This window comes from Saccopteryx leptura, chromosome 1 (genome assembly GCF_036850995.1).
Source record: "Saccopteryx leptura isolate mSacLep1 chromosome 1, mSacLep1_pri_phased_curated, whole genome shotgun sequence".
Lineage (NCBI taxonomy): Eukaryota > Metazoa > Chordata > Mammalia > Chiroptera > Emballonuridae > Saccopteryx > Saccopteryx leptura.
The window spans coordinates 257,723,101-257,737,228 of NC_089503.1; the positions used below are offsets into that span (position 1 = coordinate 257,723,101).

Genomic DNA, 14,128 nt, shown 5'->3' on the forward strand with positions numbered 1-14,128 from the left:
TGGGATGGGAATAACTTTATTAAACTTGACTTCCAGCCTCTGTCGCGCGCACCCTGGCTGCCCCGACCATAGTCACGGGGCGCCAACACAGCCCTCGTCGTCGTCGTCGTCCACGTCGAGGCCTGGGATGCCGCGGATCTGGCGCTGTAGCGCCCCGCCTAACAGAGGCACGGCCTCCTCGTCTTCCTCAGGGGGTGGCGGCGGTGGGGGTGACGCGGCCCCGGGGGCTGGCTCCGGGGGCACTGGGGGCTGCACCGGACTGCTCTCGGCACCCGCCGTGCTCCCTGCCGCTTCGACCACCGCTCCCTCGTCCAGGGCGCTGCCTTCGGCCTCTTCGTGTTCCTTCTCCTCCTCCTCGAGGCTGTCGGTGAAAGGGTTCTCGCCCTGTGGAAAGGGAATGGATGCTGAAGGGAGAAAGGACACCCGCGAGGCCAGGGCTGGGTACCAAGACCTGGGATGCAGCCGACGCCTGCTTCAGGCGCCCGCACCTCACCTTCAGGTACTGCTCCAGCTTCTTGCTGATAAGCTTGTTGTTGAGGATGCTGCGAGCCACCATGAGCGAGGACTTCTTGGACTGCTCCATCATGAGCTGCAGATAGGACAGGCGGGACGGGGCTGGAGAGTCTATAAAACCCCCCACCCTGCCAGGCTGTGGAATCCTAGCACACAGCACAGCTTCACCTGGGCTCCCAACTATGTAGATTGCGTAGGTATGTAACAAGCGTGTGGCCATTCTCTTCAAACCATGGAGCCACAACCTGCTTTTATCATTGCCGAAGTGCTCCATTCTTCCACCCCATACTTTGCTGATGTAACTGATTCAAGACATGTCTTTACAAGTGTATTGCAGAAATCTAATTTACTTATGTAAAAAGTAAAAGTAGTGAACATATTAAAACCCACTAAAAGCCAAATGTTCCATCCGTGACAAGAAGCCAGCTTCCCTAGTAAGCAAGGAACTCTTGAGGATCAACAGGGGGGATATAAAAGCAGGAATACAAGTGTCAAAAAGTGTATTTAAGTAATATACATCCTTTTAATCCAGGATGAAGTATTACAAATGGCAAGGCTGAGAGAGAGAGAGAGAGAGAGAGAAAGAAACAAACACATGTCCGTTTCTGTTATGTGCCCTGACCAGGGACCAACAGAACTATCCTACCACGGCAATTCTGAGAATCTTAAATTGAAGAAATAGAACCGTGCCTGCATGCAGTGGTTGCACTAGTGAAAAACTGGAAAGCACCTAAATATTTTTCAGTGGGTAACTGGTTAAACAAATCGTACATTCAAAAGAACACCATGAAGAAAGTATGGTGGTTCCTCAAAAAACTGAAAATAGAACTACCTTATGACCCAGCAATCCCTCTACTGGGTATATACCCCAAAATCTCAGAAACATTGATACATAAAGACACATGCAGCCCCATGTTCATTGCAGCATTGTTCACAGTGGCCAAGACATGGAAACAACCAAAAAGCCCGTCAATAGATGACTGGATAAAGAAAATGTGGCACATATACACTATGGAATACTACTCAGCCATAAGAAATGATGACATCATGGCCCTGGCCGGTTGGCTCAGCGGTAGAGCGTCGGCCTAGCGTGCGGAGGACCCGGGTTTGATTCCTGGCCAGGGCACACAGGAGAAGCGCCCATTTGCTTCTCCACCCCTCCGCCGCACTTTCCTCTCTGTCTCTCTCTTCCCCTCCCGCAGCCGAGGCTCCATTGGAGCAAAGATGGCCCGGGCGCTGGGGATGGCTCTGTGGCCTCTGCCTCAGGCGCTAGAGTGGCTCTGGTCGCAACATGGCGACGCCCAGGATGGGCAGAGCACCGCCCCCTGGTGGGCAGAGCATCGCCCCATGGTGGGCGTGCCGGGGGGGATCCCGGTCGGGCGCATGCGGGAGTCTGTCTGACTGTCTCTCCCTGTTTCCAGCTTCAGAAAAATGAAAAAAAAAAAAAATTATGACATCGGATCATTTACAGCAAAATGGTGGGATCTTGATAACATTATATGAAGTGAAATAAGTAAATCAGAAAAAAACAGGAACTGCATTATTCCATACGTAGGTGGGACATAAAAGTGAGACTAAGACATTGATAAGAGTGTGGTGGTTGGGGGGGGGGGGAGAGGTAGAGGGGGAGGGGCACAAAGAAAACTAGATAGAAGGTGACAGAGGACAATCTGACTTTGGGTGATGGGTATGTAACATAATTGAACGACAAGATAACCTGGACATGTTATCTTTTTTTTTAATCTTTTTTTTTTTTTTTTTTTCATTTTTCTGAAGCTGGAAACAGGGAGAGACAGTCAGACAGACTCCCGCATGCGCCCGACCGGGATCCACCCGGCACGCCCACCAGGGGGCGATGCTCTGCCCATCCTGGGCGTTGCCATGTTGCGACCAGAGCCACTCTAGCGCCTGAGGCAGAGGCCACAGAGCCATCCCCAGCGCCCGGGCCATCTTTGCTCCAGTGGAGCCTTGGCTGCGGGAGGGGAAGAGAGAGACAGAGAGGAAAGCACGGCGGAGGTGTGGAGAAGCAAATGGGCGCTTCTCCTGTGTGCCCTGGCCAAGAATCGAACCCAGGTCCTACGCACGCTAGGCCGACGCTCTACCGCTGAGCCAACCGGCCAGGGCTTGTATATTATTATTATTTTTTTTTTTTTTTGAAGCTGGAAACGGGGAGAGACAGTCAGACAGACTCCCGCATGCGCCCCCACCGGGATCCACCCGGCACGCCCACCAGGGGGCAATGCTCTGCCCCTCCGGGGCATTGCGACCAGAGCCACTCTAGCGCCTGGGGCAGAGGCCAAGGAGCCATCCCCAGCGCCCGGGCCATCTTTGCTCCAATGGAGCCTCAGCTGCGGGAGGGGAAGAGAGAGACAGAGAGGAAGGAGAGGGGGAGGGGTGGAGAAGCAGATGGGCGCTTCTTCTGTGTGCCCTGGCCGGGAATTGAACCCGGGACTTCTGCACGCCAGGCCGATGCTCTACCACTGAGCCAACCGGCCAGGGTCAACATGTTATCTTTGAATATATGTATCCTGATTTATTGATGTCGCCCCATTAAAAAAATAAAATTATTAAAAAAAAACAAAACACCATGGAGTCCTTAAAACAGGGCTAGATCTTGCCTTGGCAGGGCAGCTCAGTTGGATAGAACATGGTCCCCATATGCCAGTGTGGTGAGATTTGGATTCAGCCCCTAGACTGGGCACATACAAGAATCAACCAATGAATGTATATATAATACAGCGAAACAACAAATCGATGTTTCTCCCTCCTCCTTTCCTCTCAAAAATCAACCAATAAAATAAAAAATAAAAAAATAATAAAGAGTGCAAAAAAACCCCTACTTTTTTATGTTATCTTGAATCCCACCTTGGTTACCAAATTCAATGAATTAAGAACATTTTGCTGGAATCAATCACCTTTTATGAGAATATACTAATTTCTTTGCATATTAAAAGCTTCCAGCCCTGGCCGGTTGGCTCAGCGGTAGAGTGTCGGCCTGGCGTGCAGAAGTCCCGGGTTCAATTCCCGGCCAGGGCACATAGGAGAAGCCCCCATTTGCTTCTCCACCCCACCCCCTCCTTCCTCTCTGTCTCTCTCTTCCCCTCCTGCAGCCAAGGCTCCATTGGAGCAAAGATGGCCTGGGCGCTGGGGATGGCTCCTTGGCCTCGGCCCCAGACGCTAGAGTGGCTCTGGTCGTGGCAGAGCGACGCCCCGGAGGGGCAGAGCATCGCCCCCTGGTGGGCAGAGCATTGCCCCTGGTGGGCGTGCCGGGTGGATCCCGGTCGGCACATGCGGGAGTCTGTCTGACTGTCTCTCCCCGTTTCCAGCTTCAGAAAAAATACAAAAAAAAAAAAAACCAAAAAAACTTCCATTCCCAGCATTTTATAATGTTGCTTATATTTTATTGAACCATCCTTGTATTCCAAAAACAAACGTACAGTGTATCACACATTTGAAACACTACTAGATTGATAATTACTAATGTTTTATTTAATGCTTCTATTCTTTAATAATAAACTAATTTACAGTATCATGTTGGTATTACCTTTACCAAATTTTTGGAATTAAGGTTAAAAAAGCTTCCTAAACCTGAATTTTAGGATAGACTTCCAACATAGCAGCCTGAGAAGTTCTGCAGACCTGCTCCCTAGTGAAACTAATGAAAACTACTTAAAACAAACAACTGATTATATTTCAAGTCCCTGGAAATGTTCCCAAGGACATAAAGCAAATGAAGAAACATTTACTGATGTGAAGCTCATAAAACTCAGAAGAGTGTGAGTTACCAGTGTTAAAACATAACCTGTAGCTTTCCTGCCTTGTAGCTCAGCGTGATGGAAACTCTATAGATAGCCTGACCTGTGGTGGCACAGCGGGTAAAGCGTCAACCTGGAAACACTGAGGTTGCCGGTTTAAAGCCCTGGGCTTGCCTGGTCAAGGCACATATGGGAGTTGATGCTGCCAGCTCCTCCCCCCTTCTCTCTCTCTGTCTCTCTCTCCTCTCTAAAAATGAATAAATAAAAAAATTAAAAAAAAAACAAAAAAAACTCTATAGATAGACAGTACCACCAAGAACACAGGCCTCTTCTCTCTACCCAGTTCATCACAGTTAAGGGCTTTTACCTTACCAGGAGGGATAGGATATCAAAATCTAGCTACCTGCTTCTGAGGCTAAGTTGTTCTGGTCAGGTTCAGCAGAGAAGTGGAGGGGTTCCCTTCTTTTATCCAGTTCTTATGTAATAAAAGCTCAACTGGGGTTGGGCATGGCATGCTGAAAATAATGGTTTTGTTCATAAAGCAGAGCTCCCATGCCAAGAGAGGCAAATTAAACTAAGACCAGAGGCTACAGCTGTTTCCCCACCCATCTCTTCTAAAGCTGCAAAGTCGCTTAAAGCAGTGGTCCCCAACCCCCGGGCCGCAAACCGGTACCGGTCCATAGGCCATTTGGTACCCGTCAGCAGAGAAAGAATAAATAACTTACATTTCCGTTTTATTTATATTTAAGTCTGAACTTAAATGTTTTATTTTTAAAAAATGACCAGATTACCTCTGTTACATCCGTCTAAGACTCACTCTTGACGCTTGTCTCAGTCACGTGATACATTTATCTGTTCCACCCTAAAGGCTGGTCCGTGAAAATATTTTCTGACATTAAACTGGTCCATGCCCCAAAAAAGGTTGGGGACCACTGGCTTAAAAAAGAAGTAATTCATTGTCCTCAAACCCTGCTCCAGAGCCTAGACTCAAAAGATTTTTCCCAGGGAGAAAGGCCTTAAAACAATGAGGTCTTAAATCTCTTCCCAAAAGAACTTAACTTCATTTGCAGGAGTGTGGGGAAGTTCAAGACTAAGAACTCTCTCAAAACAGTGAAGTGGGTAGAAAAAGCAATTAAAAGGAGACAGGTAGATTTGATAGCAATATAAACGAAACTGATTGGCTGGGTTACCTGTAAAACAGAAAGCTAAGAAACTCCCTTCCCAAATTTAATTAGATCAGATTGCAGAGCAATTTAATGACTCAAGGTATTGTTGAAAATAGAGAAATCAGCCAACAGTTTGGAGTTTAACAGCTAAATGTAGTCTGGGAAAGAAACAGTCAAAGAGAGCCCTGTCAAAACCAGTTATCCCAGGGTGGCTGTGCACTTGCCTATAGTTTCCTCCTACAAGGCACAATTATCAGAGGCTTCATACTGTGGGAATGAAAGAGACTTGACTAAATTTAACTAGTTAACTAACAAACCAGCAAACAATAATAAGACTTGGGAGTTGTTGTGGGGGAGAATGAAAAGGCATGACGACGCTGTCTCACCAAATAGATAATAAAAAGATATATAAAAAAAAAATGAATACACATCTTGGAGCTGAAAAAACAATGGAAATGAAAATTTCCCTACAGAAGCTCAACAGATTTGAACTGGCAGGATTAACAAATTTGTAGGTAGAGATCACACACTCTGAAAAAGAGAAAAAATTAAGGAAAATGAATAGTCAGTCTGAAACAAGAAAGCAGAAAAATTATCTGGAAATATAATGGCGAAAAACCTCAGAAATCTGATGAATATCTTTAATCTACACATCAAAGCAGCTTAACAAAACACCAAATAGATAAACACAAAGAGATCCACAAAGACACTATAATAAAAATGCTGAAAGCCGAAGACATGGGTAAAATCTTGAAAGCAGCAAGAAAAAAAGGAATCATCATTTTTTAAATGTTTATTTCAGGCCCTGGCCGGTTGGCTCAGCAGTAGAGTGTCAGCCTGGCGTGCGGGGGACCCGGGTTCGATTCCCGGCCAGGGCACATAGGAGAAGCTCCCATTTGCTTCTCCACCCCCCCCCTTCCTCTCTATCTCTCTCTTCCCTTCCTGCAGCCGAGGCTCCATTGGAGCAAAGATGGCCCGGGCGCTGGGGATGGCTCCTTGGCCTCTGACCCAGGTGCTAGAGTGGCTCTGGTCGCGGCAGAGCAACGCCCCGGAGGGGCAGAGCGTCGCCCCTGGTGGGCGTGCCGGGTGGATCCCGGTCGGGCGCATGCGGGAGTCTGTCTGACTGTCTCTCCCCGTTTCCAGCTTCAGAAAAATACAAAAAAAAAAAAAAAGTTTATTTCAGGGGGAGAAATGGAGAGCCAGAGAGAGACGGGAACATTGATTTTTTTTTCTGTATGTGCCCTGACCAAGGATGGAACTGGCAACCTCTGCATTTTGGGATGATGCTAACCAACTGAGCTATCTGACCAGGGTAGAATCATCATTTTTATTTATTATTATTTTTGGGACAGAGAGGGGGACAGATGGGGAGACAGGAAGGGAGCGAGATGAGAAGCATCAATTCTTCGTTGCAGCACCTTAGTTGTTTATTGATTGCTTTTTCATATGTACCTTGGGGGGGCTATAACAGAGTGAGTGATCTTGTGCTCAAGCCAGCATCCTTGGGCTCAAGCTGGTGAGCCTGCACTCAAGCCAGTGACCTCAGGGTTTCACACCTGGCTCCTTGCATTCCAGTCTGATGCTCTATCTACTGCGCCACCACCTAGTCAGGCTTTTTTTTTAAAGCTAAGACGGAATGTGGGGGGGGGGGGCGAGGAAGAGAGGTGAGAAGCATCAACTCCTCATTGTGATACTTAAAGAGGTTCATTGACTGCCCTCTCCCATGTCCCCTGAGGGAGCTCCAGCTGAGCCAGTGAGGCCTCACTCAAGCCAGCGACCCCAGGCCTCAAACCAGTGACCATCAGGTCAAATCCATGATCCCACGCTCAAGCCAGCAACTCTGCACTCAATCTGATGATCTCAGGACCTTGAACCTGGGCCCCAAACATCCTAGGTCAACATTCCATCCACTGCACCACTGCCTAGCCAGGCCAGAATAATCACTTTTTAAAATTTATTTATTCATTTTAGAGAATAGAGACGGGGGGGGGGGGGAGAAGCAGGAAGCATCAACTCCCATATGTGCTTTGACTGGGTAAGCCCAGGGTTTTGAACTGGCAACCTCAGCGTTCCAGGTCGACGCTTTATCCACTGCGCCACCACAGGTCAGGCCAGAATAATAACTTTTTAAAAAGGAAACCCAATAAGGTTAAAAGCTGACTTATCAGATATCCTGGCAGTGGCCAGAATCCTGACAAGTTAGCTCAGCTGGTTAGAGTGCCATCTTGATATGCCAGAGGTAGAGGTTCAATTTCAGGTCAAGGCAGACACAGGAAATCAACCAATGAAAGCATAACAAAGAACAACAAATTGATGTTTCTCTTCCTTCCTCTCTTCTTTAAAAATCAGTGGTAGTAAATTTATTTATTTATTGTGGCAGAGACCGAGAGAGTCAGAGAGAGGGATAGATAGGGACAGACAGGAAGGGAGAGAGGTGAGAAACATCAATTCTTCGTTGTGGCTCCTTAGTCATTCATTGATTGATTTCTCATATGTGCCTTGACCTGGGGTGGGGGTGGGGTGGGGTGTGTGGCTACAGCAGATCGAATGATCCCTTGCTCGAGCCAGTGACCTTGGGCTCAAGCTGGTGACCTCGGGGTCTCGAACCTGGGCCCTCCACATCCCAGTCCAATGCTTTATCCACTGTGCCACTGCCTGGTCAGGCTCTAATTTTAAAAAATGATGCAACCATTTCTTTTTCCTTTTTTTTGGCAGTCAGAAAGAGGGACAACAGATAGGGGCAGACGGCCAGGAAGGAGAGTGATGAGAAGCATCAATTCTTCATTGCGGCACCTTAGTTGTTCATTGATTGCCTTCTCATATGTGCCTTGACCAGTGGGCTATAGTAGAGCAAGTAACCCCTTGCTCAAGCCAGCAACTTGGGCTCAAGTCAGCAACCTTCGGCTTCAAGCCAGCGACCATGGAGTCATTATCTATGATCCCATGCTCAAACCAGCGACCCCATGCTCAAGCTGGTGAGCCCATGCTCAAGCCGGATGAGCCCACACTCAAGCCAGTGACCTTGGGGTTTCGAAACTGGGTCCTCTGTATCCCAATCCGATGCTCCATCCACTGCGCCACTGCCTCTTCAGGAAATCATTTCTTTTTTAAGTAATTAAAACAGGCCAGAAGGCAGTGGGATAATATATTTAAAATGCTCTAGAAAAAAATGTCAACTAATAATCCTATGCCCAGCCAAGATATCTTTCAAAAACTAAGGTTAAGTTTGGCTCTGGCCAGCTGGCTCAGAAGTAGAATGTCATCCAGGTATATGGATGTCCCATGTTTGATTCCCAGTCAGGGCACACAGGAGAAGCACCCATTTGCTTTTCCACCCCTCCCCCTCTCACTTCTCTCTCTCTCTCTCTCCTCTCCTTACAGCCATTGCTCAATTAGAGCGAGTTTTCCCTGGGCACTGAGGATGGCTCTAAGGCCTCTGCCTCAGGCACTAAAAAATGGCTTCTGTTGCAATGGAACAAGGCCCCAGATGGGTAGAGCATTGCCCCCTAGTGGGCTTGCTGGGTGGATCCCAGTTGGGGCACAGGCAGGAGTCTGCCCCTGCCTTCCCTCCTTCTCACTAAATTAAAAAAAAAGTTATTCTCACTTTTTGTAAGTGATGTTATCCACGTCAGTTCCTCGTCTTTCCCAATGTGTTCATCTGACATTGGGTGAAGTGAACACACACAGGACAGTACTGTTACTCTAACAGATGCTCTGTAATGAAGAGACTTGAATTTCAGTAGCAGTGATGCTGTAGTACTAGATGGGAGATGACTAGCACCCAGGATACCGAGATGACGTGAACAATTCATGTGGAGCAAAGACATGTGTTCCCATGCTGCATAACTGGCTCAACTCAGGAAAATCAAGTTTGTTTTATTCCGTCCTGGATAGCTTGGTTGGTTAGAGCATCATCCCGAAGGGCAAAGGTTGCAGGTTTGATGCCTGGTCAGGGCACATGTAGTAACAGATTAATGTTCCTGTCTCCCTCTCTCTAAAATCAATAAAAATTTGTTTGTAAAAAAAAAAAAAAAAGGCAAAGTAAAAACATTCCGCAATAAAGAACTGCTAGCAGCCTGACCAGGCGGTGGCGCAGTGAATACAGTGTCGGGACTGGGATGTGGAGGACCCAGGTTCAAGACCTTGAGGTCGCCAGCTTGAGCACAGGCTCATCTGGTTTGAACAAGGTTCACCAGCTTGAGCCCAAGGTCTCTAGCTTGAGCAAGGGGTCACTCGGTCTGCTGTAGCCCCCTGGTCAAGGCACATATGAGAAATCAATCAATGGACAACTAAGGAGCCGCAACGAAGAATTGATGTTTCTAGTCTCTCACCCTTCCTGTCTGTCTGTCCCTCTCTTTGACTCTCTCTGTCAAAAAAAAGAAAACCCCAAACTGCTAGCAGACCATACAAGCTGAAAGCAAGTGATCCCAGAGAGTAAGTGAATTCACATGAAAGAAGAATAAAGCTAATCATGTAATTATAAAAGACATTATAAATGCATATCTTTGTTTAAAAAATGTTTTTTTTTTAGATTTTATTTATTCATTTTTAGACAGAGAGGAGAGAGAGAGAGAAAGAGAGAAAGGGGAGGAGGAGCAGGAAGCATCACTCCCATATGCACCTTGACCGGCAAGCCCAGGGTTTCAAACCGGCAACCTCAGCGTTCCAGGTCGATCCTTTATCCACTACACCACAAGTCAAGCTATAAATTCTTATTTCTGTCTTCTCAACTGATTTAAAAACTGCATAAAAGTATACACACACACATACATATTTATATATAAAATTATACTTTTTGGCCAATAATATACAGAAATGTAATATAGACCCTGGCCAGTTAGTTCAGTCAGTTAAGAGCATCGTCCTGAAACAAGGTTGCAGGTTCAATCACTTGTCCCTCAGGCACACACAGGAAGCAACCAAGAATGCAAGACTGCCTGACCAGGTGGTGGCACAGTGGATAGAGCATCAGACTGGGATGCGGAAGACTCAGGTTCGAGACCCCAAGGTCGCCAACTTGAGCACAGGCTCACCTGGTTTGAGCAAAAAGCTCACCAGCTTGGACCCAAGGTCGCTGGCTCAAGCAAGGGGTTACTCGGTCTGCTGAAGGCCCGCGGTCAAGGTACATATGAGAAAGCAATCAATGAACAACTAAGGTGTCACAATGAAAAACTGATTAATGCTTCTCATCTCTCTCCATTCCTGTCTGTCTGTCTCTATCTATCCCTCTCTGACTCTCTCTGTAAAAAAAAAAAAAAAAAAAAAAAAAAAAAAAAAGAATGCAAGACTGAGAGGAACAACAAATGCTTCCTTTCCCACTTCCCTCTCTCTCCTTTCCTCTGTGTCTCTCAAAAAAATAAAAATTAAGCCCTGGGCCCTGGCTGGTTGGGTCAGTGGATAAAGCGTAGGGTAGGGACATCCCAGGCTTGATTCCCAGTCAGGGCACACATGAAAGCAACCATGTGCTTTTCTTCTTTCCATTCCTCTACCCCTTCCTTCTCTCTTCTTCCCCTCTTGTAGTCAATAGCTCGAGTGGTTCAAATGTGAGCCCTGGGCACTGAGGACAGCTCAGTTGGTTGAGGGTAGGCCTCAGACATTGAGGATAGCAAACACCAACTGGTGGATCCCAGTAGGGGCACATTTGTGAGTCTATCTCGCTATCTCCCTTCCTCTCACTTAAAAAACAAAGGTAAATGCAATGGGCAAGGAGACACCTGATTGGTGGTGTTCTTAAAAAAAAAAAAAAAAAAAAAAAAAAAGCCCTGGCCAGATGGTTCAGTTGGTTAGAGCTTCGTTCTGAAGCACAGACATTGCCAGTTCAATCCCCACTCAGGGCACATATAGGAACAAATCAATGCTCCTGTCTCTCTCTTCCCTTTCCTCTATTGCTAAAATCAATCAATCAGTAACTGTTTTTAATTTTATAAAAAAAAAAGTTACTTCCTGACCTTTGGTGGTGCAGTAGATAGAACATTGACCTCAAATACTGAGGTCGTCGGTTCAAAACCCTGGGCTTGCCTGGTCAAGGCACCTTCAAGAAGCTATTACTAATTGGTGCTTCCCACTCCTCCCGCACCCCTTTCTCTCACCTTCTCTCTCCTCTCTCTAAAAATCAATCAATAAAATTTTTTTTAAAAGTTACTAATGCTGAAAGGGACATTTTATAGTGATAACAGGGTCAATGCAGCAGAAAGATAAAATAATTATAGATCCACCTAACAGAGTACCAAAATATATAAAATAAAAATTGACAGATATGAAGAAACAAATTCAATAATAATAGAGATTTCAACATCCTAGTTTCATTAATGTATAGAACTTGGCAGAAGATCAACAAGGAAACGGAAGGCTTGAACAACATTATAAAAGCTAAAAGCCTAACAATTATCTACAGAACACTCCACCCAAGAACAGCAGATATATACTTTTTCTCAGTGCACAAGAAACATTCTCAAGGATAGACATATGCTAGGCCACAAAACAAGCCTCAGTACATTTTAAAAGACTGAAATAACACAATACATGTTTTCTGACCACACTGAATAAAATTAGAAATCATTTGTGAATTTGGGAAATTCAAATATGTGGAAATGAAATGACACACTCTTAAATAACCAATGGTCCTAAAAAGAAATCAGAGGGAAATTAAAAAATAACTTGAAACAAAATATAACTTGAGATGAATGAAAATGAAGACATGACATATCAAAAAGTATGAGATGCAGTGAAAGCAGTACTCAGAAAATATATAACTTCCACCTGATCAGGACATGGTACAATGTATAGAGCGTCGCCTGGAAGGCTGAGGACCCAGGTTCGAAACCCTGAGGTTGCCAGCTTGAAGGTGAGCTCACCAGCTTGAGTGTGGGTGCGCTGGCTTGAGCCAGGGGTCACTGGCTCCACTGGAGCCTCTGGTCACAGTACATATGAGAAAATAATCAATGAACAACTAAAGTGCTGCAACTATGAGTTGAAGTTTCTTTTTTTTTTTTTTTGTATTTTTCTGAAGCTGGAAACGGGGAGAGACAGTCAGACAGACTCCCGCATGCGCCCGACCCGGATCCACCCGGCACGCCCACCAGGGGGAGCGATGCTCTGCCCCTCCGGGGCGTCGCTCTGTTGCGACCAGAGCCACTCTAGCGCCTGGGGCAGAGGCCAAGGAGCCATCCCCAGCGCCCGGGCCATCTTTGCTCCAATGGAGCCTTGCTGCGGGAGGGGAAGAGAGAGACAGAGAGGAAGGAGAGGGGGAGGGGTGGAGAAGCAGATGGGCGCCTCTCCTGTGTGCCCTGGCCGGGAATCGAATCCAGGACTTCCGCACGCCAGGCCGACGCTCTACCACTGAGCCAACCGGCCAGGGAGAGTTGAAGTTTCTTATCTCTCTCCCTTTCTGTCTGCCTCTCAAAAAAAAAAAAAGAGAGAGAGAGAAAATACGTACCTTTCAACCTTAAGGAACTGATAAGCCTGACCTGTGATGGCACAGTGGATGGAGCATCACCCTGGAATGCTGAGGTCACTGGTTCAAAAACCCGGGTTTGCCCCGTCAAGGCACATAATAAGAAGCAACTATCTGTTGCTGCTTCCCACTCCTCCCCTCTTTGCCTTTCTTTCTCTCTCTCTCTCTCCTCTCTCTAAAATCAATAAATCCCCTAAAATCAATAAATAAAATATTTAAAACAAAAGAACTGGTAAAATGAGGCCCTGGCCATTTAGCTCAGTCACTTGAGTGTTGTCCCAAAAGACCAACATTGCGAGTTTGATCCCCAGACAGGGAACATCTGGGAAGCAACCAATGAAAGCACAGCTAAGTGAAATGACATATAAATTATTTTCTTTCTTTAAAAAAGAAAATAAAAAAGTAATAAAAAATAATTTAAAAAGGAAAAAGAAACTAGTAAAATGAATAGCAAACTAAACCTAAAAGGCAAGCAGAAGAATGGAATTAAAGATTAGAATGGAAATTAAGTCAAGAAGAGAAAAATGAGGGGGTGGGGGGAATCAATGAAGCCAAAATTAACAATGCATTCCTCAGACTAAACTAGAAAAAAGTAAACTCAAATTAGTAGACTCAGATATGAAAGAATGAGACTACTGACCTTACAGAAATAAAATGGGTAATAAAGGAATACTATAAACAAATATATACTAATAAATTAGGTAACTTAGATAATATCTGGACACATTTCTAGAATAAAAATTATTAAAACTGAAAAGAGAAATAGAAAATCTAAATAGACCAATAACAAGTAAAGAAACTGAATTAGTAATAGAAAAACTACCCACAAAGACAAGCCCAGGTCCAAGGCCCTGGCCAGTTGGCTCAGCGGTAGAGCGTCAGCCTGGCGTGCGGGGGACCCGGGTTCGATTCCCGGCCAGGGCACATAGGAGAGGCGCCCATTTGCTTCTCCATCCCCCCCTCCTTCCTCTCTGTCTCTCTCTTCCCCTCCCGCAGCCGAGGCTCCATTGGAGCAAAGATGGCCCAGGCGCTGGGGATGGCTCCTTGGCCTCTGCCCCAGGCGCTACAGTGGCTCTGGTCGCGACATAGCAACGCCCCCGAAGGGGCAGAACATTGCCCCCTGGTGGGCAGAGCGTCGCCCAGGTGGGCGTGCTGGGTGGATCCCGGTCGGGCGCATGCAGGAGTCTGTCTGACTGTCTCTCCCCGTTTCCAGCTTCAGAAAAATACAAAAAAAAAAAAAA

General features: G+C 46.3%; 1 protein-coding gene across 2 annotated transcripts in view; it reads right to left on the reverse strand.

Annotated features, from left to right (window-relative positions):
• Window positions 1–5: 5 nt before the first annotated feature.
• The window catches only part of AKAP8L (A-kinase anchoring protein 8 like), a 40,004-nt gene continuing 25,881 nt past the window's right edge, over window positions 6–14,128 (reverse strand). For both annotated transcript variants that reach the window (XM_066348523.1, XM_066348513.1), the window contains 2 exons: window positions 494–589; window positions 6–384 (listed from right to left, as the gene is read on the reverse strand). In XM_066348523.1, coding sequence (XP_066204620.1) covers window positions 73–384; window positions 494–589 — 408 coding nt within the window. In that variant the 3' untranslated portion in view covers window positions 6–72. The remainder of the gene's footprint in view (window positions 385–493; window positions 590–14,128) is intronic.